At 37.5% G+C, this 27,172-nt stretch overlaps 1 protein-coding gene across 2 annotated transcripts in view; it reads right to left on the bottom strand.

The window, feature by feature from the left end:
* Nucleotides 1-24,390, bottom strand: part of LOC107757426 (netrin-1-like) — a 59,826-nt gene extending 35,436 nt beyond the window's left edge. For both annotated transcript variants that reach the window (XM_016574896.1, XM_016574897.1), the window contains exon 1: nt 22,969-24,390. In XM_016574896.1, coding sequence (XP_016430382.1) covers nt 22,969-23,983 — 1,015 coding nt within the window. In that variant the 5' untranslated portion in view covers nt 23,984-24,390. The remainder of the gene's footprint in view (nt 1-22,968) is intronic.
* Between the last annotated feature and the right edge of the window lie 2,782 nt (nt 24,391-27,172).

Below are 27,172 nucleotides of genomic sequence, written 5' to 3'. Positions count from 1 at the left end.
CATCTGTCAATCAACGTATACAGGAAGAACCAGCCGAAGAACAGCAGAGTCGTGGTAGAAAGTTCGGAGATGGTATTAAAGTAGCTCAGTTTAAATGTATTGTATGAATTGCCTTTACTATGGAATAAAAAATACTATTGTGTCTATTTACATTTAGTTAAAAGTAGCTGTAAAACATCAGTTCCAGTGGCACAGATGGATAAGCAATGACTCATCTTTCGGTTTCTCTCGGTCTCAGAAAAAATTGTTATTCTCTGGATTAACTGCAGCAAAGTTCCTTGATTATTACGCCGGAATGAGAGTACAGTTCCTAGCCATATCGGCCTAGAAAATCGCTACTTTTTTTCCCCGTCGGTCTTAGTACACGATGTAACTACAGAAGAGTCAAGTTTTAAATAGGAAAAATATAAAAACTCTTTGGTCATTTTTGAGCGAGATGCTAACGGTCTAATCAGATTTAATGATCTATGCTAAGTTAAAGCTAAAAGTGCTAACGCCAGACCCGGAGATCGGCTGAATGGATTCGAAAACGGTAAAACTCAACTGTTTAACTCTAGGGGAGTTGGAAAATCTGGAGTGTTCCTTTAATTTACTGCATTGCAATAGATAAAAATGGCTTCCCCGGTGGCTACTATTTTTATTCTCTGGGACATGGGATAGAAGGGTTGCTTTATTCACAAATAGTTTTTCTGATGTTCTGATTTTTCAAATGAATTAAATTCGCATCTTGTGTGGAAATAGAGCTGCTGCACATAATGTAAGCTTTATCCACACATGAAACAACTTCCTTTTTTTCCAAAATGTTTTGCCATAGAAGCACTTTGAGACAGAGCCTCTTATACTACAGAAAGGAAAGTCCATCCCTACAAACAGTGGTGACTCAACCCAAATGGAGGATGAATCGGATTGGTTATGTTTCCACACCCTCCGGATTTAAGGATGATTCGCAAAGTTTGTAACATAGATGACGCCCAAGGAATGAAAGCCCATCTATGAGAAGTTGACTGTTGTCTTGGGCAGCAACTCTACACTCTACATCCAGTTTACCACCTGCTGTGGAATTTCCATAGCTGCATGCGCAAGTTCCCTAAAACTCAAATATCTCTGGTATTTTCTGGAAATGGCTTTCTGGAAATGGCTTCTGGGATACCACATTTGGAATTGGCACTTTTTAGTTAAGGTTTGAAGAATCATTAAGGCCACAAAATCACATATCAACATGTTTAGAGCTAAATGTGATATTTTTCATTGATAAAACTTGGAGAACATATGATTATTCCCAGTCTACGAGCACAGATAGGCTGGGAATATTGCTTTTGTCTCTATTCTATGCGATTAGCTTTCATGCGATTTACTATCTGACCTTTTCTCCTTCTATTAGACGTCGTTAATAATAACATTGTGGCCGTCACATCAGGTGTGAGGACTTTAAGCCTCTCTTTTTCATTTCACATACATTCTCAGAGTTCATTCACACCAATGTGGTGGGAAGGTCTCAGGGAGACCAAATCCTCTGGAGCAGATGTCATTAGCGCGTGTCACCTCTCCGATTTACCGTCCTCGCTCAACGTTAACAGGCGTTCACGCTGTTTTATTGGAACACAACTCCACTGCAGCGGATTTTTCAATAAAATTTATAGAGCATGAAAATGACTTGAGTTGGGCAAGCAGGGACTGCAGTGGAACAGGGGAGAGAAAGGGTATGAAATGCTGGAAAGACCATGGGAAGTCTGTTGGCCGATTGGAACAGACTGCCTGGAAATGACCCCGGTGTCCATCAGCCAGTGAGAGGGGGAGCACTTCAAACATTTTTCAAGGATCAGCTCTCTCAGTGCATTGACCTGTGTGAGTGTTTTAAAAGGCCGCGTGGAATTAGTGGAAGAAGTCTCACGGGAGATATTACCCCAAACCAAGAGGCAAAATACAAATATTAGTATGTAAACTCTGCACTGTAACCGGCCTTGTTAAGCAGTGGAGCCACAGGTATGAAAATTTGCTTTTTTTTCTAAACATGCTCCTGAGGTGTTAATTGGGAAATATTTGATTTGATTGGTCTCCACCTCCATTTGATTTCTGAAAATTAAGGTGAAATTTCCATCTAAAGATGATAAATGAACACATAGACCACACATGCACACACCCGCCAAGGTCTCGGTGCATTGCCCAGGACGGTAGAAACACATCACAGCCAGAATACAAATATAAGGAGGCTAACATGTCTTCCATCCATTTCCATTGTTCTCAGACGTGCTACTAAATCCTCAAATGGGCGGTTGTCCAAACCTTCATCAACAGCAGGCTGTGTTTTTTCTCCTCCCTGCCACATGTTCCGCACACCGTCTCTCCCAGTGTGAGTGGGGAGCAGACAGGAAGCCCCTAAAACTGTAAATCTAAAGCCCAGGTCGCCGATTCATCCTGCTATGACATGTTTATTGTTCTTTTTCTAACCGTTGTCCTCACTCCTCCGCCATTTTTTGGATGACGCCATTCTCTCCCTATGACTCCAGAATCACTTAGCGGCTTTCTTGAAAAGCTCATTGTGGTGTAATCAGCGTTTTTCACCATGTTAAAGTCATCAGACACTCAGCATGAGCCTTCAGAGTGGCTAATTGCGTGTGAAGACAGCACCTCTGTGGCCACCGGCCACGCATTCCCTCAAGAGATCTTCCACAAGACAGATGGTCAAACCAAATCACAAAGCTGTTAAATCATTTTTATCACATATTTTCTAAGTCTAACAAGGGTAATTGTCTATGGTAATTTTCAGTAAATTATAAACAATGTGCCCTGTAACCTGCTTTAACCCTTATGGGTGCCGCAGCACAATGATAGCCACAATTAAACATCTTTATCTAAAGTTTCCAAGTGTATTTAACTCTGGCTAAAAAGGGAAAATTGGGAGCCTGGCAAATGCCACAGTGATTGTAATTACTTTCTTTTGGGGAAATTAGTTTATCCAACAATAACAATCGCCAAAGTCAGAAATTTAAACATATTTCATCAGCTGGTTTGTTCCACTTAAATGACTTCAGACAATGATTGAATTTAGTTATTGTTACTGTGCAGGTTCCATAACCATAATTACCACAATAAAATGCCCATTATACTGTCCCAGTTCCAACTGGCATTCCAGTATATACTGCATGGAGGAAAACCACTGGCTCTGTTACCTTGAAACACTTATAATAACTTATAAAGAGCAGAGAGGGGAAAAAACTTTCCACCTGTTGTCAAACACAGAAACACAAGACACATTCTGTCCAGATATCCACCTGCTGAGAGTCATTAGCAAAACCAAACTGTGAGCTGCAGAGGCAGGTGCAGGTTTTATTATCTGGCAAAGGATTGGATAATGCAGAGGCCTCTCGCTGATAACGGCAGAAGGTGCAGGCGGTGACACTGTAACTGTCATTAAATGATAATTACTGCACCACAAGACTTAATGAGATTTTAATGTCTCTTGAGCAGACACCACTGGGAAAAAAAGGTAGCCTTAAGCAACGAGAGCTACCTAAAATAAAAGCCACGGTGAGGGTGTGTTCAGGAACACAGAATTTGTTGACTTGCTTCATAGAAAAAGTTGCACAAAAACGTAAATAATTTCAGTTGTGTTTCTTGATTCCGTTTCCTACGCCTATTACTTCATTAGCCCAGACACAAGTGAGGTCAAAGGTAAGCTCTGCTATCTCTGTAGGTGAGCTCTGTTAGTCCCCTGAGCTCTAGATAAGCAAGAGATGAGATAATGTCACTTTTAATATACTGCACGATTTGTGATGTGCACAGTTAATGCTACACATAATGTTTTAAGGAAAATCATATTCTATAGTGGTTGAATTGTGTCAGAGCTTTTGCCCATGTTTTGCTTCAATGTAGTCAGGTAAAAATCATGTAATCAACATTAACACACAATATTAAATATTAAAACTTAATGAACTTACACTTAATAAATTCTCTTACCATGTTATTGTGCATCATAAATTCCCTATAGTGAAAAAAGAAGTGTGCTTAATTTTATTAAATGTGCACTTGTAGTGTACTTCAAATCTCTTTCAAATTTACTTGCAGGTAATATAATGATGAAATAAAATTCCACTTAAGGATACTTAATGAGAGTATACTTTCATGACACGTAAGTATACTTTTCGAAGTGTAGTTTACAATAATGTTGAATTAAAAGTTTTACTTTAGTAAAATTTTAAATCATTATGTTTTAATAATCTTTTGTCATGTTTTAAAACAGTACACTTATTTTGATGTGTTGAATAACATAAAGCACTGGTAAAAAAAAAAAAACAGATACAAAATTTAGTGAAATGTGTTATTATATTAAAAGTTAATATATTTTAAATGTACTGAATTGCACCTTCATCATTACAAACATGTCATTAAAATATTTAAATACATGATGTTAAAGTTTCAATAGAAATAACATGAAAGTATTTTTTAGTTTACCATAAATCTCAGTATATTCAGCAGTACACTTTAACCACATTTAAAAGTAAACTGAAATTTTGCATAAAGGTCTACTTAAGTCTAACTGCATTTAATATACATGTAAAATATAATACATTTTCATTTATTTTTATTTCATTTAACATGCAAACCTGAAATTCAGTTTTCTTTAAGGTATATTATTTCCATAATAAATAATCATTTCAGTATGCTAATGCATACTTCTTTTTCACAGGGGTCAGGTTTATGAACAAAATGAAAAATGATTTGTAACTTTACTCTTATTAAGTAAAGATGTGGAACTGTGGTGTCATTCCTGTTTTGTAAATGATTCACACAACTGTGTATAGTGCACTTGTTTAACTCACATTAGGACAGTGCAAACGTTTGATGAAACAAAAAGGGACACCTCAAGTATCAGAGAAACAACCACAAAAGATGTCAATTACTCCAGTCCAATGAACAGATGTAAGAATAATACCAAGAACAACGCTAATCTCTGTAGATGTAATAAAAGTTCATAAAACTGATCTATCTATATGTGTGTCCAGTTAAAGTAACCAAGAAAGACAAAGCTGAGGTGCAATTTCCAACCAACTGTCACTAGGCCCATAAAAAACTGCAAACACGGCTGCTGTTACCGTTCTCCTTCATCTAACTCCGCTCTTCTTTTTTGTCCACACTCTGTTTGTTTTTGAGACTCTGCAATCTCTCCATTTCCCACCCATCACTATGGAAACCAGATACTGTATCTCAGCCAGGGCTATCCTGTGGAAACAGCTCACTTTCTCAGATAAATAAACGGTTACCGCGAGGCCGCGGGGAGGAGTGCGGGGAAAGGGAGATCAGGGAGGAGGTAGCGCAGCAGGGCCAGGGAGCTGTGAAAAGCATCAGGCGTGGTGATCCTTATCACACTCTCAAAATGCAGCTGTGCCCCGGGAAGTAAACATCTCTACTGATCTTGACCACAAGGAAAAGAGATCAACTGGAACCACCAGCTACTGTAGGGGTCATTTCCTAAAGAGTTGCTGTTTTTATTCATTTCATTCATTTGATTTATCATAGCACGTTTGCATGGACATGGTACACTTGCATAATTAACATGACTAACATGTCCTTTGTTCTCTTTAAAGAGAAAAAAGTCAGTGTTACAGTGTTACAATGGCAATACAATAGTCTTATTTTAGTTTTGGTTATATAATATTATAGTATTAATTAATATTTTAAATGACCTTTTATTTTTATATTTTCAGTTTTCATTTTAATTTGAAGTTTTAGTAACTTTGTTGCTTGCTGTATTTTTAGTTGACATTTTTAATTCGAAATATTTCTATTTAGACTTATTTTTAATTTCAGTTTTCATTTTAGAAATTTTAGTACTTCGACTTCAACTTATTTAATTTCAGGTAGTTTCCAAGGCAAGATTTCTTCAATCATCTAATATTTATATTTTATTTCAGCTTTATTCCATTTAACAAAAACAATGAATAGTCTTGAATAGTCAATGACACAAGTCTTAGTTGACAATAACAACACTGATATAATAAAAGTAAAAAACTTAAAATAACTTTTCTTTAAAGAGTGGTTTTAGAGTTTCGGGGGTTATGTTGTCAAATGTACAGCAAAGTTGCAGGTTTGGATATATATATTTTACTTTACACATGTAAGGTTAGTTAGCAATTTTCAAAAGCATTTCAAAATGTTTACGGATAGGCCCCATTCACATTCATTGTAAGTGTCTCACTTTAAACCAGATTTTTACTTTTTTTTAAAGAAGACAAGAAACAAGTCAGCATTTAGGTATTGAGCCTGAAAAAACTCCTTCATGTATTGGTCTCGCCTTGGATTTACCACTGCTATTTGCTTGCAAAACAAACTAACCAAATTCTGACATTAAACAGTCTCAGGTCTGCACCTTAGCTGTCCACATCCCATCTAAAGAGGTTAAAAATAATGTGTCATGTTGGAGTATGTTGTTACCTTATCGTTACACACATCAAACTAGATTCTAAAAAGTCGGAGGAATGTTTGAAGCAGTCTCGCTGAGCTTACGGTTAAGACTCTCTCTCATACTGCTGGACTCCCTCCAGCCCTAACACACAGGAGGAAATAAATAAAGAGGGCCATCGGACTGATCATCCAAAACATGTCTTTTATCCAAAGCCAGAGCCCTGTCCACTGGACAGCATAACATATGGAGCTTCAGTGAAAAGATCTGGAAAAGAAGCACCAACACATCCTAGGATGAACTGAACTGATTGCCCAGAGATATCTGCTGTGATTGGCAGCTGCCTGTGTGAGGCCAGAAAAGGAGCCCCATAGTCTGACTGCTCTAGCCTTGTCTAACCTCTATCCTATTTTTTACCACACGCAGTACATGGTGGTGTTTAAAAAAAACAACAACAAAAAAAAAAACAATAATCAGTAGTAGAGTATGACCTCTTCACAATTTTATTTCCGGCCAGAAATAGTGTCTTGGAACACAAACAGCTTGTGATTTAAACCTCAATATCCTTATCAGCAAAAAAAAAAAAGAAATACTGGTTTGTTTGCTTTTCCACATTTGAATGAAGAACAATAACATACCTAAGTAGTCGTGCTTGAGCAAAAATTAGTTTATCCCCCCACGTCAGAATCCTTCTCACATTTCTTCATTTCATTAAATATTATGCTGTATATTTAGAATGGTGTCATGGAAGTTACTTTGAACTGTAGCTTCAATTATAATTCATTTAATTAAAGGTAAATATCAGATAGCATATAATATTTTGTAAAAAAAAAAAAAAAAATACAAATATTGAATTTGAATTTAAATAAATAAACGAGGGAGGCACAAAAATATTCTCATGAGTCAGAATTTAGTCATATTTGCAATATAGACAGCTTGTCGTTTATTTAGACTGTAACAGAACATGTAATTTCAACTGTGCATACCCATACGAAAGTCATTTTGAGTCGTATGGAGATAACAGCCAGCTGCAATTTGTCAAGCACACATAAATCAATAAACAGATGGCAACAATAACAGAACATAAGAGACTCATAAAAATGAATGACTAAGTTACTAAAATATAGCATAATATGCAGAGCAACCAGAACAGAATAGCTAAATGAATGTTTTAGTTATTCAGAATATAATTAGAAATATTTCAATAAATCCAATCACAATAATACACTCTATAGGGCATGAAATGCTTATTCTGTAATTAAAGTTTAATGAGAATAGAACTTGATCAATGAATGCATTTTGGTAAAATGAATCTATTATTGATTATGAAACTTAATCTCTGGTTAAAGAGGAAGAAAACAGTAAGATTACCATAACTGCATATTAACGTGGACATTTTCGTATATGATGAAGTAACTTAAGCATTCCCTCTAATTGCATTCTGTCTCACCATTTAATGCTATTTTTGCAAGATTTTGCAGATCCATATCCACACAAGCAACACCATCTACTGTACATTGCAAACTCATTTCCTGGATTTCCCCCATTACTTTCTCACAGCCTGGTGTTCAGGGAGGTCAGGGGGCAAATGCACTTTCTGACCACAACTTGGCCTTTTTTTTCACAGACTTTGGGAATCCTGGATTAAGTGTGATCAAGTCTAGTTAATTCAGATGACCCGGCAAACCCATCTCACAAAAAAAGTCTTTAACTTGTGCTCATTAACATTCCCAAAAATCAGTGACATTGTTAAAAATTCAACTTATTGAATACCTAAATATTTGATTGCTTTGTATAGTATATATTTTATAGTATATTTTACAGTTTTCAGCTAAAATTACCACTAGTGCCAGTAAACACAAATTATGATTACCGATTAATAAATAATTATTATAATGATATAATACTATGTTATGACCTCAAAATGCTTTAACCATAGATCATGATGTAAACTATTGCATTTTGACATTTGCATTACATAACCAGCTCCATAGGTATGTATTTTCTGATGTAGTTAACTTGCTCAGTAAACCACCTGATACAACACTGCACTTGTAATACGAATCTAGTATGAGTCCAGCAAAACACGAGTCACAATAAAAGAGCTAAAAGACTTGCAGAAGCAAGATAAAATCCCATGGTTCCTTCAGCAAATGCATTTTATCTCCCATTTGCTTTTAATAACACTATTGATTAGTTTTATGGTAGGGTTTAGTGTATGTTGTACATTGTTTTCAACAAGACAGCGGACATTTCATTTCTGAGCTACCACGAAACAACAACCTACATAATAAAAACGTTCATCTGTTTCTGATACAATTGAACATGCTTTTAGTGACACTCACTGGACATTTCATTTTGTGTAACAAAACATGCAAAAGGCTATGTAATAATATCATCATTTTGCAGAAACGTCACCGCAGGCATGTTTTTTCAATGAGCCTGGATTGGTTGGTATTTTATATAGTAATGGATTGAATACTCTAAAGCTTTGTCCAAAGCACCAGATTCTTTCTATTTGCTAAGATTTTCTAAAATCTTATTTAAACTAACCTATCAGCCTTGTTTTACCAGTACATACATTCATAGTGTCGAGTATTAATCTAAGTCAAAACCCTTAAGCAATGGCTCTGTGTGCAGTTGAATCTTGAACAAGCCTCTGCAGTTCCAAACCACAAACAGTTACAAATCAAAACATGGTCATGTTCATGTACCACAGTTTGGGTAAATAAAGACAAATTTGCTTCAAATGATGCGAGAAGAGCTTGGTTTTCCTCAAACCAAGGCTCACCATCTCTCAAAAGAGGGTCAGCAGGCTTTTGGCTCCTTCCTTCTATATAAATGCAAATAGAGGTATCTCATTTATCAAACTTGCATAGTCCCAACATATTCCAGTCTCTCCTGTGCTATCTCAATATTTGCCAGAGCACCTTATAAAACCTGTCATTAGTTAGTGTTCACCTTAAATCCTGTAGTATATTTACACTACTACATCCTTCAGAACGTACTTCATAACTTTCCTCTGAGGTAGGGCAGAAGCTCTGCTGGGGTGTGTGAGGGGGTCCGGCTAGGAGGTCTGGGACAAAGTGTATGGCTAAAAACACGTCATTTCATACAACCATTAATCACAGAGACCCAGTTGCTGCGGGAACTGTTGCCTCGGGGACGATGCGCTCATGCTCACCGCTGGTGGTCCTGTCGACAGACCTACCGGACCCATCAAGCCTTAAGTGCCAAGGGTCGCACCTCAGGTGGTAAAACAGAAACAAGGAGCGAGAGAGATGCAGATCTGTTTTTCAGTCCGTGTTGTTCCTTTATTCTCTAGAAATGCTACCAGACGTGAATGGTTTGCATGCAGCTAAGCAGGACAAGTTTAAATGAAACCTAATCAAACATTATAAGCAGTTTGGTCTAGCTCTAATTTGATGGGACATGCTAGGTTCAGAAAGAACTGGCATTTCTTACACTACAAGAATTTTCCACTAAATGTAGTCTGTGTTTGCAGCATGTCAGACAGGCTGAAATATTGGAACCGCTCATTCTGGGAGAAAGTGAATAGTCCCGCCTTCTCAGAAATAGCCAATCGCTAATTGGTAAAGTTATCGTGTCACTGCAGCTGCCATTAGAATCTCAGGTTGCTATAGAAACATTTAGTGTTAGCGTTCTGAGAAGCGCGCTTAGGAATGCACATGCGCATTGGCTGGTCTAGCCTGAAAAATACCCTTTTTTAACGTTATTTAACCGTTAGAAACAACATTTATGAGACAATTTAATTTAATTTAATTTAATCGTAAGTTTGATTAGCAGTTTTGGAGAATTTGATGTTTCCCCATTCAAAGAGATAGCAGCATTACTATAGTGGATAAAAATCACCTTTCTAAAAGAGCACATGCCTATTTAAAGCGTCAGTAAATTCTGCTTACTAGGTTTTAAAATTGATTTGATCAACATATTAAAAGAATTTGCAAAGAAAAGAATAGGCCAATTTAAAAGTACTATTATTATATTTACATAATAATAAACTTTGAGATTTTGAGACCACAAACTTAAATATATATATATATACTAGGGGTGTAACGATACACGTATTCGTATTGAACCGTTCGGTACGAGGGTTTCTGTTCGGTACGCATTACAAACCGAACGATTCGTTGGACTAATCCTATTACATTTGGAAAATAAAATAAAGTGTGTTGAATATAATGTTTTCAGTGCCACTGCGCTCAACAAGGCAGCCCAAACGACGCAACAGCCCCCAAAGAAAAACACACTACTCCAGTCAGGCATAGGCTGAACTAGATCGTTCGTTGTAATATGGCTAGTAACTAGGGCTGGACAATAATTTAATATCAATATATATGGCAATATAATTTTTTTTCAATAACGGTGATATGATTTTTAAACACATTTCTGATATTTTGATACACATTACCAGTGTTTCCCATACATTGATTTATTTGTGGCGTTTGACTTCGGTGAATAAACATGAGCACTTTCACATTTGCACGTTTCAAAATCAAAACGCGGCGCAGGTGTTTTATATGAATGTCTTTGAAGGGAACCAACTGTCTTCAGAAATGTTTCGATGGCATTTTCATTTTATCTGATAAAGCAGCGTCCATGAGCGCAGTGCTGCTTTGTGTAGAGCCGTTACCCGGGAAACCACTGTTACTACCGATCCATAAGTGCCTCCTGCTGGCAGAGAATGAGCCCGTCTACAGAAACATGTTTCTGTTGTTGCTCGCTCTGTTTTTGTTTTCTGCAGCAATTCTGAGCACTTTTCATATTCTTTATCCTGGCTGAAGCACTTTTCTTTCAATCTATAAGAATAATCAGCCTATGTTATAGTTTAAAGTTAAATATATTAATATTATTAAGGTAAGCCTGAGAGTCATTTACATTTATTTGACAGTGATTTCACATTTTTTGGTTTGTATGAAGGCTAAATACAAATAAAAGGTGAACATTAATTTATTTGTGCAGTTTTCTTTCCTAAAATATTATATAGTTTTATAGGAGGAGGTTTCATAGACTTGGCAAATTCATTTTTCAGAAGTTTGTAGGTACAGACATCTGTTGTGGTCATTCTTGGCAGTTTGAGGCTTTTTATAATATTGTTCCTATCGATATCAGAATTATGGAACTAGACGAAAACAAGGAGACAAACACACTCTACAAACTATCCCCGCAGCATTTAGGCAGGCATTTCCAACTGATTCAAACAGGGCAAAACAAATCACCGTAACAAATCATGATTAAATTTATCTGGCATTTCTTTCTTTTTGCTGTATTGAAAACGTACCAAACCGTGACACCACTGTATCGTACTGAACCGAACCGTGAATTTTGTGAACCGTTACACCCCTAATATATATATGCTGGAACTGTACCACATTTGAACAATCTCTATCTTTCTCTGCTCATTTCTTTTTTGTCTTCACTGTATGTTTGGCTTGGCTGAGAATCCAGCCAAAACACTTGCCCTTCACACAGAAACCACCCTAAGCTGAGGTCATCAATTCTAAACCTATACCCGTGCAGCGATGTTTAACTCATCGAGGAGAATAAATGTCGAGAGGAACAGTCCTGTCGAGAAGTGCACATGGAATGTGTCAGCGTTTCTGCACTGTTTACAGCTCTGTTTATGATCTGTGTTAACAGTGTACTGACACTTTAACTGGCTTCAAAACAGCCGCCAGCACGAGGGCCATGAATCTAGGGCAGCAGCAGACCTGCGTTTCACCTCATAAGGAAAGAGCAGGGAATACCTCCTTCCAGACGCTGTCATCTATGCAATTGCTTGTGTTTAAAAAAAAAAGGACAGTAAGAACTTTTAAAAGACAAAAATATACTTTTACTAGATACCAAATTAATCTTATTTTCTCATCAAATTCTTATTCTTAAGTTCATCTGATGTAATTAAAGCCTAGTAAACTGGTATTTTTGCAACCTTTCCCCTCCTTTTTGACACAATGAAAGCACTGACTTCCAAAAGAGGACGATATCCGCTTCGTCATGCCTAGAGCTGATCCGTGCTGGTTGCTAAGGAAATACATCAACTTCATGCTGTGGATCGCCGGATCGGTAACGTCATATGACCCCTTTAAGAAATTTGGCTAGTAATAATTTTAATAATGTTCATTGATCAATTTGACCTAAACAAAAACACATTATAGAAAAAAATATATTAAAGGGGTCATATGATGTTGCTAAAAAGAACAATATTTTGTGTCTAGTTGTGTCCTCTTTTGGAAGGCCAAACAAAGTAGTTTCACTTTCACAACGAAACACACAGCGTCTCCATGACATGGCGGCGGCGGCAGCAACAATACTACAGCGAGAAGTTACGCCTTCTTTTTTGCATGAACATTTGGGCTGTTATTCAAATCTTCCCACATCATGACGTAGACATGTGAGGCGTGTTTGAACCAGGCGTTTTAGGAGGGCGTGGACGAGTCTTAACTTTTATAAAGAATATCTCTTTGGGTTTGAGACTTTAGTCTTTGCAACTTTAAGGATCTTATCTATCCATGAACAGCTTGTAACACTCCAAAGAGAAAGGAAAATTTGAAATCGCATCATATGACCCCTTTAAATGCATTCTTTTCTTTTCTTTTTTATTTTGAAAAGAAATTAATACTTTTATTCAGCAAAAACGCATAAATTGATCTGTCGTGACAGTAAAGACATAACCACGTTTTCCACAAAAATTATGCAGTACAACTGTTTTATTTTTTTTTACTTACTAAATAAATAAATACATACATACATATATACATGCATACATACATACATAAATGTTACTTGAGCACCAAATCATTTCAAGGATCATGTGACAACAAGACTGGAGTGCTGGCTGCTGAAAATTCCGCTTTGCCATCACAGGAATAAATGATTTTTAATAGAACACAGTCATTTTAAATTGTAATAATATTTCACAATGTACTTTAACACTTCACTGTGTTTTGATCAAATAAAAGACTGATTTCAAAAACATAAAAACATTTAAAAAAATCTTACAGAGCTCAAACTTGGTGTGTGTGTGTGTGGTAGTGTATATAGTCAGTCTATTAAAAAGTAATTTATGGCCTCACAGACCTCAAACAGAACATGAGAATATGAACAGGGCTTCTTCAGTAAAGGACATTCTCTTTTCAGGACCACAAGAATTTGGTTTCAGACATAGAGGTACAGATGTTTGTCAAGAGCTCTTCACTCTGACTCCATTCAGCTGTCTCATCCCTGACTGTAATCTCAGCAGTACATTCTCCTGGCAGACTAAATGGAAAATATCCGGCTGATGTTTATTCTGGCAGACTGTGGTGATAGAGCTAAGAAACGCTCTTTCTTGTGTGTACATGTTACCTGTTAGAAACTGTTATTGATTTCGTTCTTCAGTATGACAGGTCTATAGTGACAGAGTGTGAAGTACATACATATGAAATATCCTGTAAATGACATAGTACAACCTAAATACGTACTGTATAACATAATTACTTTCAAAACAACTGCCAGTAAATTTGTAATAAAATGATTCACAATAACAATCAAAATATAAATTTTAAGTTTCCATCTGTAAAAAGTAAATCTCACTGTTACTTTGTTCTGAAAAGAAAAATTGCTCAATTGCTCACTATCATCTGTCTCACTGAATCTTCATAACATCCCTCATTTATTCCTGTGTTTTGCCAAACCACAGCTGAGAGAGGCTGACACAAGCTTTCACTACAGAATAAAAGGCTCAATTAATTCATTTAGCTGTTTCTTCGCCTCGAGGGCAAGACATCAATAGACGAGCAGACAATCCTCTTCTGTGACAACTATACACAACGCCGGCTGCCGCTGACTGAGGAAACAGGTATCAACAAGGGTGAGTCTGAACAGCACTGCAGCGCTGTGATTTAAGAGAGGTGTTAATGCCATCAAGAGTGAAGTCAACTGTGTCTTCCCCTCAAGGCTCATGCAGAAACAGCCAATAAATTACACAATTGCATGATATATGAGAGAGCTATCCCTATAGTACCAAAATTCACAGCCAAGGAACAGCTAGAAATGAATAAGACACACCTAAGACAAAACATGCAATGGTTGCAATTATGTTATTGAATGAATACTGTAAAAAGTGGTTATGTCGGGGCGTGACCCGGTGGTTAGCACATCTGTTCCCACATGTTTGATGCTCATGTGTGCACCACAAGGTATATTCTCTGTCCCATTCCTCCCTCTTTTTTATTTATTTATTTATTTTATTCCTTTTAAACAAATCTCAAATCTGAGTTAATATGATTTACTGTCTTTGAATGCTATCAGACTTCTAGGCAGGAGACGCAAAGTTTGTCTTGTTAAAGTCAGCCAATTTATCCTCAGCTGGTTCCTGTCAGTGATGGGGAGACTGCTTTATTTCTGTATCACTGTCACGAATCCTGCCCATGGACTTCCATCCGCTTGCCACCAGAGCTCGCTCTTCCATTATATTGACTGTCACACTACACAGACTTCCACATGTCACCACGGACTACATTTCCCAGCATCCATTGCCCTAATGACACACACAGCTGTAACCAATCTAAGACACTTTATAAGCCATGGACTTCCTCTTTCAAATCTCCGAGTATTGTTTAGCGTTTATCACTGTTATAGCTGATAGCTATTTTATGGAGCCTGCTTTAGTTTCCTAGTCATAGTCTTGCGTTGCCTGTTTTCTCGTGTTCTGATTCTTGCCGGTGTATCCTGGATTACCCCTCTCGTCTCGCCCTGTTCGGATACTGATTACCCCTCGCCTGGACCAAAGCCTGTGTTTTGGATTACCCAGTTTGGACATTGTTTCGCCGGAGATCGACCACGCCCGTTCACTGGACTACTCTTGTGACTTGCCCACTATATACCTGTTTGCCATTGTCTGACCCTCGCCTGTTTTGACCACGTCTTTAAAATAAAGCTTTGCAAATGGATCCGGACGTCTCTCGTTCCTGTCGCCCCGTAACAATCACACTAACAATGCAGACAATAATGGATGACATTCCCAATGTTCCTAAGAAACCAATTTGAAACTGCGAAGTGATAACATGAACCTGCCTGAAATTTTTAAATGTAGTCATAATACTGTAAGTTATGATAGGTTGTAGAGTGTGTAGGAGAAGCAGAGCAGAACACAAGCAATCCAGCTTCCACCAAAACACTCAAAAGAACATATCTCCATCTTGAAACTTTCAAATTCTCCTTTCAGAAACAAGCTGAAGGTTTTCTTTTCTTGGGTTTGTAAAAGGAATCTCTGTTCCATTAGGTATCAGACCAGTAATATCAACCAAAAGCCTCAAAAATGAATGTTTTGCCTAAAGGGAAGCTGAGAAAGTCCACTGAGATGGCCAATATAAAGTCTTAACTATGCCATTTTCCCTTGTATTTCAGAGAGTCTTGTGCAGTGTTAATTTTTTTGAAAATGTTGTCCCTTTTCATTCCCTTTTCAGTCCCTTGTGGGATTAAGCAGTGCTGATACTGTTCCACACCCAACAAATAAAATTAAAAAATGCAGTTGTTTGGTCCATTTCACAAATCTTTGTAACTCAGAATTGCAAACTATCCTAACTGTCCCCCGACTGAAAGCCTTCATCTGTGTGTCATTTCACTGCTCATTAGATGATCTTATACATAATATGTGAGTATTATCAGGTGTTCACAAACCAAGTCCAACTCAACTGGTTCATAAAATAGCAACAATAGGAACAATAACACATCAGGCTTATTGCTTATCAGAGTTGGAATTGAGTCATGAAAAAAAAAAATGCTTTAAATGCCAGTCCCAGCAGGCTTTGAGCTCTTGAAAGGAGCGTGGCTTGATATTCTCTGTTCATGTGCCATCGTTCTGCCTGAAATATTTCTATCCTGTCAATATACACTTTTCATACATTCGCCTGAAGCTGTCAATGTGTCCTTGCATAACAAGCACATTATCGTATTTCAAAACAATGCTCAGGCGCTCTGACCACATGTGGTAAGATGGGAAGACAGAACTTTGGACAATGTTAAACATTGTCAGACTGATGAATAAATTGTTTTGACTCCCATTTAAAATCAGCACTGGTGTCCAGTTCTTTAAAAAGTTGACAATTACGAGCAATCTAAAATTAAATCATAAAAAATTACATCAGACATTTTTAATAGTATTCTCTCACAAACTGGACACAGTACTGCTCCACTACTACAGCATACTGAACATATCCACTCCTTTGAATTCAAAGCAGCATTATCATACTCTTACACATACCATCCCACGTGAGCGTGATATGTGTGCTAATGCTCATGTTTCCGAGCCCGTGTGTGTGGTGGCGTCTAGTTAAACGAGATGCAGATGGCTGGTTTGGGCCTAGTGCGCTGCAACCTGGCAGGCATCAGGTTGAGTTTGCTGCAGAGATTTCGGCTCTAGAGCCAGGCTGTCTTCTGGAAATATACTCACCCCCCTGCAGCAGAGCCCCAACGTGGGCTTTCCACCAGCACTGATCTCGCCAGGAGGTCTGGGCCTTCTCAAAAACACACAACCTGCCCCACAGGTTTACAACAGCCAGCAAAATGCACCCTTATATCTCTGGTTCTCCAGAAGAGGCTGGGCTTGTGCATCACAGTCTGAGTCCAAATTCTCAGAAACATTGTTGTTGATCACCCTTCCTGTCAGAAAAAGTCCAAAAAAGCTGCCAGCCGGTATGGAGTAACATGAAAGAGCTAATGAGCTCGCTCACTTGCTAGTGGAAAACATTCATGTTGTACAATCACAAACAGGTGGTTCAGAACTTCGAGGTGTTTTCTGTATTTGTTCGATGCATCTGCAGATGATGACGATGCTTTTCAAAATTCCTCCACAAGAATCACGTGCATATGAGAAGGTCTTGTTCGCCTGTGGTTTACAAAACAAGGCGAACACCAGTAAACACTGATAAGCGTTCTGGGAAATGCGGTCACTGGATTAGAGAAATGAACCGCTGGACGTCAATGATGGTAATTCATTCCTTTTGAACAGTAGTGAGGTAGAATAGTGAGGCAGCAGAGCAAAGTGCAAAAGCTCCGTCAGGTTTCTCATCTCACCCTCTTTTGCTTGATAGGTAGGACTATTTGATCCATCGACAGCTTTGAAGATTAGAGACGCTGATTTATAAAAGTCACGTGGCAGCTAAAACATTAACTAGCGCCTTTTACTGTTTCTGGCATAGACAAACACACAAACACTAAGATTACTGATGGCTGATTGTCTAAGAAATTTAACAAACAAATTAATCACCCTTCTGTATTACTGTACTAAAGGATTTATATGTTAAAATCAATTTTTATTATTAAATATAGTACTTAAATTGTATTTTTTCAGTGAAAGGATAGTTCTAATCTAATGTAAAATTCTATTTACATTTGTTGTACAGCATGTAACTAGTATTATTTTCTCTGTTGAACACAAACGCGGGAGGGAAAAAAAGATATTTGAAGATTTTTTCAGTTGTTTTTGTCCATACAATGAAAGTCAATGGGGTGAACAACTGTCAGGCACCATACAGCTCCAGTGGTTTAATCTATGTCTGAGCCCAAATCAAATGGCGATGTGTCAGTAACATTCAATCTCAGTGGTTCCTCTGTGTCACCTGACTTAACGTCATGACACAAGTACCAATGAGGTTTGATGTAACTGATGTGTTGCCATATATGATTTGGGTATGACTAAACATGAGTTGATTAATGATTTGATTTGATTTGAGAGTGGATCACTACCTAAAAATGAAAATCCTGTCATTTACTCTCCCTCACGTTCACGACTTTTGTTCATTTTCAAAACACAAGTTTAGGTTTCTGTTTACCATATAGTGTTCTATGTATATGTATTGAGAGAACAGGGGAGAATTTATATATGAATAAAAGTTCAATTAAATCTGTTCGTCATATAAAGCCATCATGTCTCTTCAGAAGACTTGGATTAAACCACTCAATACATATGGATATGTTTTACAGTCTCTTTAAGAACTTTATGAAGTGTCAAAGTTTCAGAATTTTAACTTTTGGGTCAACTAACCCATTAAGTTTCAGTCATGTTCAGCATACATGTTCAGCAAGTGATTGTATTAAACCACTGGAGCATGGATTACACTAGTTGTGGAACTTGAAACTTAAAAACTAAAAAACAAAAACAACTAAAACATTCTTCAAATATCTTTTTTTGTTCAGAGTCATAGTCAGAAACAATATAAAGGTGAACAAATGATGGAAGAATTTCAGTTTTTGAGTGAACTATTCGTTTACATTTGAGAAGAGCAAACAAACAGTACTTAATTTTCTTCTAAATCGTGAATAAAATGTCCTGGGAGATTAGCCCGATGGGGTCAACCAATTCATATGTTCAGCATACTGACCTGCACTGCCAGTCAAGAATTTCAGATTCAGGTCCAAGAGAGCTCTAAAACACTTCCAAGTGCGCATTTAATGTTCAAGGAGATCATGCAGTAACTATGTGAGACAATATATTCAAACAGGCAGAATCATGTTGTGGTTTGGCATGTGATAGGGATGCTAGGAGTTAAACTTAACTTTGTGACAGAGAAACAAGCACATGTGGGAAATACAAGAGAAGTGATTTGGATTCTGACAGCGATTTGCTTTACTTCCAACAATAAAGGACAGAGAAACATCCCTGATTCATCTAACACCAGAGTCTGAGATTCAACACATCCGTATGTCATCAAGATTACATTCCTCTTAAACATCTCCTTCTCTTTACTAAAACGTTCACATTTTGCTGCCTCATCTACTGTAGTTTGCTCCCGCAAAGCTTGTAAGAAATCCTCTTCTATAAGTATGTTTACATGCTCGGTTATAGTCAACACAGTGCAAAATTGCATTTGAAGGATTAAATACACACTGTCTGTTTTTCACACCAGGTGTACACATGCTGGACGAAGCCAAGCAGCTGTTTATTCAGGTCTGTTAATATGACCTTGCATAACACAGACTGGTATGATTTCAGGACTAATGACATTTTTAAAATGGCAAACTATTGTTTCAGTCCAGTGGAAATTACATTTTTAAAGTGCATGTAAACCATGTGCATTTAATGACAAGAATGCAGAATAAACATGCAAAATGTGTAGCAAACAATATGTTGCAGATCTTGTAACAAACACGTACTGAACTGAATCTGATAAAGGCCGAGCTGACTTGAGCTGGATAAAGACACTGCCTTTTGTAGAGCTGCTGTATGGCCGAATTGAATTTGTTTGATGAACACTGACAATGTTACAAACTGAATCAACACTGAATTAAATTGAGCTGAATAATGGTGTTATTGTCTTTTATAGACATGCTTAACAGCTGAAATTGAAGTTGTTTCATAACTGATGAATTTTATCACATTAACACTGTTCCTTTCCTGTTTATTACTGTGAAGTTGCTTTGAAACTATCTTGTATTGTATAAAGAGATACAAACAACTGTGACATGACTTGAAAAGGATTTGTATGTAATGTAATGATTTAAATGATTTTTTTTCTCCCCAAGTACGGAGTGACATTCCACATTTCATTGGGTGGCCTTCCTCTCATCACTTTGTATTCTTGACAGGCTTCAGACTGTGGCTCAATGCATTAAAGAATTATGCCTCTCAATGGTGTAAGCTGATCAATATCGTAAGGCCACATTAACAGGGCACTCAGGGGTCCTTTTCCACTCAAGGATCCAATCAGTTAAGTGCAGTTCAAGTGAAACCTAGGTCTGCAGTTATTGATCGCTATCTATTAAACACTCTCTCAACACTATTTCTTATCCTATGTTTCACTCACTTTAAAACCTCCCTTATTCTCTCTGTTTCAAATCCATCTATCCTATATTTATTCTTATCATATTTAGTAAGTGAAATTCATAGCACAGCATCCCAGCTCAAGTCAAGCTCCTTGGTGAAATTTTCTTTCAGTAAGAGTTCAGTCTAGTAAATGAAAACATATAGACAATTATACTGAAATACTCCCCAGCATGCTGGAATGTTTCTCCTACATACAGTAGTGCTGAAAGAGGACCAAACCCTCAGTCAGATCATTTACAACATACATTTCCATATTTAAGTTTGGGTTATGAATGAGAGGTTGCCATAGTGTTTCTATAGGTGTTTGATTGCATTTCGCCCTTACACACACACACACACACAACGTTTTTCTCTTGGGTTCTGCCCTGGCTCAGAGGTGTCACACGGCTCTTTCTTCTCCTGTTTAAGCTCTGTTTGCTTTGACGTTGCCCACCCCTTCACTCCTCTCTTTTCACTTCTTCACTTCTTTTCATTCTCTCGCCCTTTCTTTTCATTTCTGCGCTGGATCTGATTGCACTGCGCTCAGGAAAAACACAGCCGAGGAATGTTCGGCAAAAGCGTCTGCTCGCTGACAGCAAGATGGATGCTGTGACTGTGAGTGACGATCTTTTGTGCCCCACGCAATACTCACACATGCAGGCCCGGTAAAAATAAAGTGTCAAGGATACAGGGGAGCAATTCATTTCTCCTGTGCGACAGTGGCGTCTAAACTGGTTTATTTACATTCCAGCGAACAGATACACGTTGGGCTTACTCAGAGAAGAGAAAAAGAACAAGCTCTTCTTTTCTAAGATGAGTCAAAACAGTCATTGAAAACTAACTGGGCAGGTGCAAAATTAGCTACAAAATGTGTGATTGATGACAGATGATGATTATCAGGCTCTTTTCATTATAGTTATGATTCAGATTAGTTTATGCAGAGCCAGACATTATTTGCATATCCAAATGACTGCACCCTCAGACTGCTAAAGTCATTCTGCTATTGAACTGAATTTACTCGCTTTCACATTTGTCAGAATATCAGACATGCTAACCGAACTGATATATAGCACATTAAAATATTATAATTCTTTTATAATTCATGTTTTAAGATGCAGACAGTTTCACCCACAGAGGTGCACGCTTTTTTCTTTCAGATATTCTATTTAATACAGGGTAAGTGAAATCACAGAAATACACAAAAGGGTATTGTCAGTGTTAATGCTATTTTATTTTAAGGAATATACATGAATTATATGCATTAGCTGCACCCATGAGCACTTTTAATAACCCAGAGAGTTATCTTATCTACTCTTATCTGCTTTAAGAGTGATTCAGCTTGGTTTAGGCCGTCTTAAGGGTGGCCAGACAATTCAGTGCAAATCATGACAGTTAATTTCGTTTATGAATTCCTAGTCCATTAAATTAAGCGTCATGGGTTTTATTTCTTTACTTTTGGCGTATGCAATAGGCTTAATATTCATGTTCCCCCAGCTAAGTTTTTCATGTAGTGATGTTGTGTATTTCAAATATCTGTGTATGAAAATTTATTATTATTATTATTTTACAAATGCGCAATAAAATATCTGTAATAATTGTAATAACAACAACAATAATAATATGTAAATAAATATTTGACAATCTTACCAGTTCTGTCTGATATAACTTAATTCGATCATTTGAAGTCTTTTATTTGTATTTTGTTTGCAATATCACGCGAATAAAGAGAAAAATAAATTAATAAAGAAAGATAATAATAATAATAATAATAATAATAATAATAATAAAATAGAAAGTAATATTACTTACTGAATATGTCTGAAAATTAATTTTAATGACAGTGATAAAAGTGAGTGCACGGGGCAAAACCCGAGGCGGCTCGTTGGCAGACTTTTATCACATTGCTCTTTAGACGACAAAATACTGTTTATCTTTCTCGCTTCAGACTCTATAGACCACCTGTTCACTTTTTTTCCGATTTTTTTTTCATTATAGGCTACGTGATGATGCCGAATATAAAGGCCTAGGCTACTAATGTAATAATGCAATAATCATTATAAATATTAACAATTGTATTATTTAAACATTAAAGAAATATATCGCGTGTGGCACTGCGTAAAAAACATTAAAACACGCATCTTAACAAGCGGTATTGGATTACACAATTTTGTTTAAATATATTTTAGTGCATTTTGATAAAATGCAACGTACAGGAAACATGTGAGCCGAGCCTACGTTTCTTAAACTCCCATATTAATGTTTTATTTTTGACGTAAACTTTTATCTAATAATGCATAAAATCGTTTGCAAAACAGACCTTAAAGTGAAGCTATAGATTCATTAAATATGTCCCTAAGACATTTGTTCAAACTTTAAGCTGTTCGATGCCGAGATTGGTAAAAATCGGCTGTAAATAGTAATACATTTTATTTGTTTAACTCTGATTGACAACAGTACTTGCTGCATAACCTCTAAACCGTTATTTCAAGTTTAAAAAATTTGAGTTTTTTTTCTTCTTCAAATCATTGCGTGAATTTTCCATAAATCTGTCACTTATATTGTTCTACTGTATTGGTCCTTAAAGTTCCCTTCAGTAGATTCGAAACGCTTGCATTTAAAAAGAAAACACCCGCACTTTTCACTTTGGCAGTCATGGCTGGTTTCGAACTCGTCTGAAAGATCAACGATATGTATTTGGTGATATGTTGTCGCCTTAAACTACGCGCTTTCCAAAAATAATACAGAAATAAAATGTTGGACCTACCGACACACTCGTTGGCTTCTCTGGCGGTTGCGCGCTGCCAGGGTCGGTCATAGTGAAAAGGTTTGCATCTGTCACACTCTGGTCCGGCTGTATTGTGCTTGCACTCGCACACTAGGTTTCCATCCCGGTCTTTGACGCACCGTGACGCGTGTCCATTACACTTACATCTACCTCCGACCTGCAGGTCTGACACGGCGTAAAAATAAGAATCTCGGGCCAGCTCCGAGTCATCCTCATTTTCGTCTCCGAAAGTGTGCAGTCGGCTAAAAGTCACCTTAATGTCTGTGGCGGTCACCCAGTCCTGAAGTACGGGTGAATTGTCAAAGTCGTGCGCGGAGGGTCGCCCGTCCAGGGTGCTGAACGCGATCAACCCGCCGGAGAGAGGGTGCATGTCGGTGTGAGAATCTGTGCAGATGGCCTCTTGCTCGTTTTGCTTAGTGATCGTGGCTTTGCTGGGCTTGTTGTACATTTTTCTACACTGGGTCGAGTAGTACTGGAAAGGCACCCAAGACTTTCCGTAGTCCATTGATTTAAAGATAGCCATAGACTCTGGTCTTGGTGAGCAGAACTGCAAACTCACGTAGGTCACCTCGAATTTCTTGTCCAGGGATAATGTTAAAGTGACGTTTTGAGGATACTGGATGTAATTGTCCGACTGCCAGCAGGTGATATTATGAGGATTGTTCAGGTCGGTCAGGTAAGCAGGTGGGTGATATTTCTTTGGGTCCGACGCGTCGCACGTGTGGCAGTTTCTGTGCCTTTCATCCTCTTTCTCAGTCACCACACAGTACCGACTCGGTGTTTTGCCGCAGGTGCTGGACGCGCGCACTTCCTTCCCGAACGCCGCGTTCACGAAATCGGGGATGCATCTTCTGGGGTGACCGTTCTCGTCGTAACACGGATCCGGTGGGGAAGTCTGAGCAGCGAACATGCTCATGCCGTATCCGCCGACAGTCCCTTTGAATACACAGTAGAGAGTCACCAAAGTGACCAAAGCATTCGAGACCCTCAACATCGTCACGCGCCTTCCTCAGTCTCTCCTGTGCTGAAACACAGCCGTGTCCTAATGAGAAGATGCTTTCACTGTTTGCAGATGGGAAATCAGTTGACAGTCTGAGCGTGATCAACCCACAGCCGCTATGACACCGCGATCCAACCGGTGCCAAATAACAAACTAATGCGAATCTAAATCTACCTCCAGCATATGGGCAAACTCCTGGATCTAAACCACTACGGAAGGTCCGACAATAATTACGCTTTCGCAATGAAAGAAAATCGCAATTGAAGAAATCTCCACACAGGTCACTGTACCTCCGTCAAACAGTTTAGCAAAAGCAGAAAAGTCAAAAAACTATTTCAGTTCGTGCTGGCTCTCTTTTTCCGTGAGTATTGGACACGCGCTTTCACTTGTCTGGTTGAATCTCTGCGTATGTAGAGGATATAAGAAGATCCCGTTAGTTTGAGCTCTAGTGAGATAGGAGACACTCACGTTGCCCCCAACCTCGAGGCAGTTACAGGAGCACAAACAGCGACTAGTCGCCTCTGTGGATGAAGATGTGTGTGTGTGAGAGTCTCTCTCTCTCTCTCTCTCTCTCTCTCTCTCTCTCTCTCTCCGTATCTGCTCTATGGAGAAAGAGCCGGGCGTCTCTTTACACAGAGGTTTGAGCTCATTCATCTCCAGCAGTGACACTCGAGAGAACAACGACATCCACTGGTAGATTATCAATAAAACCAGAGCAGACGGGACTGAACAGAATATAGGCAAATAGAAGTGTAATTTATAATTTAGTTACTAATTCAGTATCTTTGCTCTATAATTGACGCGTAGCCTATATTTCATTTATAAAATAAAGGGTAGAAAGACTTTAGAGAAAAATATAAAAATAATGCTAGTTTTGTAGCAACAATATAGCTAAGTCGAGTTCAACAATAATAATGCTTATTTCAACAAGACTTGCACAAAATATGAATTTATAATTTTATTATTTGGTTATTGTGTATTGGAAAATTTACTTAGGTTTTATTAGCCTATGAGTTTATTTTTGTGATAAAGGTTTTCGTTTAGTGCCTCTTTATTTTAAACAGCACCCAAAGTTAATGACTTCCTTTAGTTTGATTTAGGCTACGTGTTTGATTATTAGGCTATTGTTCTGACTAGTAACCAATTTATTAGTAACCAATTTAATAAGCTTCCCATTATTAAAGGCAAACCGCGACAACAAACCACATAACTTTTGGTTAGCCGTAACAGCTTATTTGCTGATTTTGCATGAAAAGTCGTGGTCTTCGCATTTCTAACACTTTTTAGATCAGATGTGGAATTCATGAACAAATACATTTGCATTTTATAGGCCTATATACTAAAATAGACTATCCCAAACCCTGATCCAAGGTCTTTTTGCATTATTTAGACCCACTGTATTTATGAATATAAATAGGCTGCATATTATTAATAATAATATATTATATATTAATAATAATTGTGACGCCACAAAGGGACGTTTGAATATATTTAGTCAACATCTGTTCAATTTTGTCTTAAAATGTAGCTCAGTAAAGTATTGTTATTAGTTCCCAGTTAGCAAACAGCACTGGTTTTACAGAGCATGCATTTTATAAGCATATCATATATTTATGACATGTATGTCCAGTGTTTATTTCATTATATATAAATATAAAAGTATTTTTTTATACATATATTTTATAATTTAGAAATAAAACCAATTTCGCGACAGATATACAACGCTATAATACATTGTTATACAAAAAGAAAGCAATGACAATAATAACAATAGGCCTAATATTTGTCGATGTGTCTGATACTCATCTTTAACGTCTACTTATTCAGTGGAAAGCACACGAACGATACCGTTGCTATAGTAACCTAAAAAGAAGAACGATACTTTTGGCGCCAGATAATTCCATGCTCTGACAAAATTTTAATCTGTTGGTTATTTTGTTATTCATATTAGGCCTACTAAACTAAGTTTTGAGAGAGAAAAAAAGAGAAAAGAAATAAAGAATTTGGAGTGATGGATTATATCATCATTTAAACAGAGCTGTTGAAAGGTACCTTTGCTTTTTCTTGCCGTAAAAATGGGCGCAGCCATTTCTAAATTCTATGGGTCTAGCTTCAGGTCTCATCAGAGTCCAGCTATTTTTAGCTGTACAAAACAGTTAATTTTGCTGCTTGATATCGAAAATTGGTATGTCTTATCATATTATTTTAATGTATTATCTTAATTATGAACACACTGGTTTGTAGTGCAAACAGTTTTACCGTTTACTGCACGTTGTTATTATCCTCGTTATTTACCTAAGCGGCTAATGAACCGGAAGTCTCACCCATAGGCTTACTTCCGCGTTGAAGAAAAAGGTGGATAATAAAGACACATTAAATGCTCCAACTACCGCCTCCAAACATTTCAAGAATAACAATGATATCAGCTGTAGGACTACCATGATAAATCAATTAATCAAACGGACATTCAAATTCACTGGCTATATTAGCGACTTTCGTTAAGCACCGCCTGAATTTACATGGGAGATTTGAGCGAGAGACATAACTGAACAGGGCGATGAAAGACGCATGCGCAAATGGTTGTCAGAATGCGTTTCAGCTGAAGTCTGAAAATTAGATTATCCATGTGAATGTAAATTAAACCAAGGTTATATTTTCAAAGATATCATTTTATGTAGGTTATGTATGTGCTTATTTATTTATTTATTTATTTATTTACAGCGGACTAACGTGTTTGTATTAAACATTTGTAAATTATTACAAACAGGCCTTAAGTGATTTTATGTAGGATGCATATAGGAGCAGACTATTTATTTATTTAGTTTCTAAGCGAATACAGGCTTTTCTGTATTAACATATTTGTGGCTTCCATTTGAGTATTTTCAAGCTCAGAAGGCATATTCAACTCGTGTTACTGGTTTTGATAGTCTACCACAATATTATTCATAGGCTACAACACTAATCCACTGCAACCTAAACACCTTTCACTTGCTATTGCTCGGTTCGTTTATTGTTCTGCAACGCAGTTGGACCACTAGATGGCAGTATTTCATTTCCACTAAGTCAAGCTCATCCAATCCATGTCGCCTATTAGCTAATAAACCCCTGTCACATCTTTTGCTAGTGTGGATTTACATATTCTAAGCTTCCTGTCCTGCGCTGGTCTGATCCATCTGATTGGAA

This window comes from Sinocyclocheilus rhinocerous, unplaced genomic scaffold (genome assembly GCF_001515625.1).
Source record: "Sinocyclocheilus rhinocerous isolate Xijiao unplaced genomic scaffold, SAMN03320098_v1.1 scaffold1134, whole genome shotgun sequence".
Taxonomy (NCBI): domain Eukaryota; kingdom Metazoa; phylum Chordata; class Actinopteri; order Cypriniformes; family Cyprinidae; genus Sinocyclocheilus; species Sinocyclocheilus rhinocerous.
This window is presented reverse-complemented; position numbering and strand designations above follow the sequence as displayed.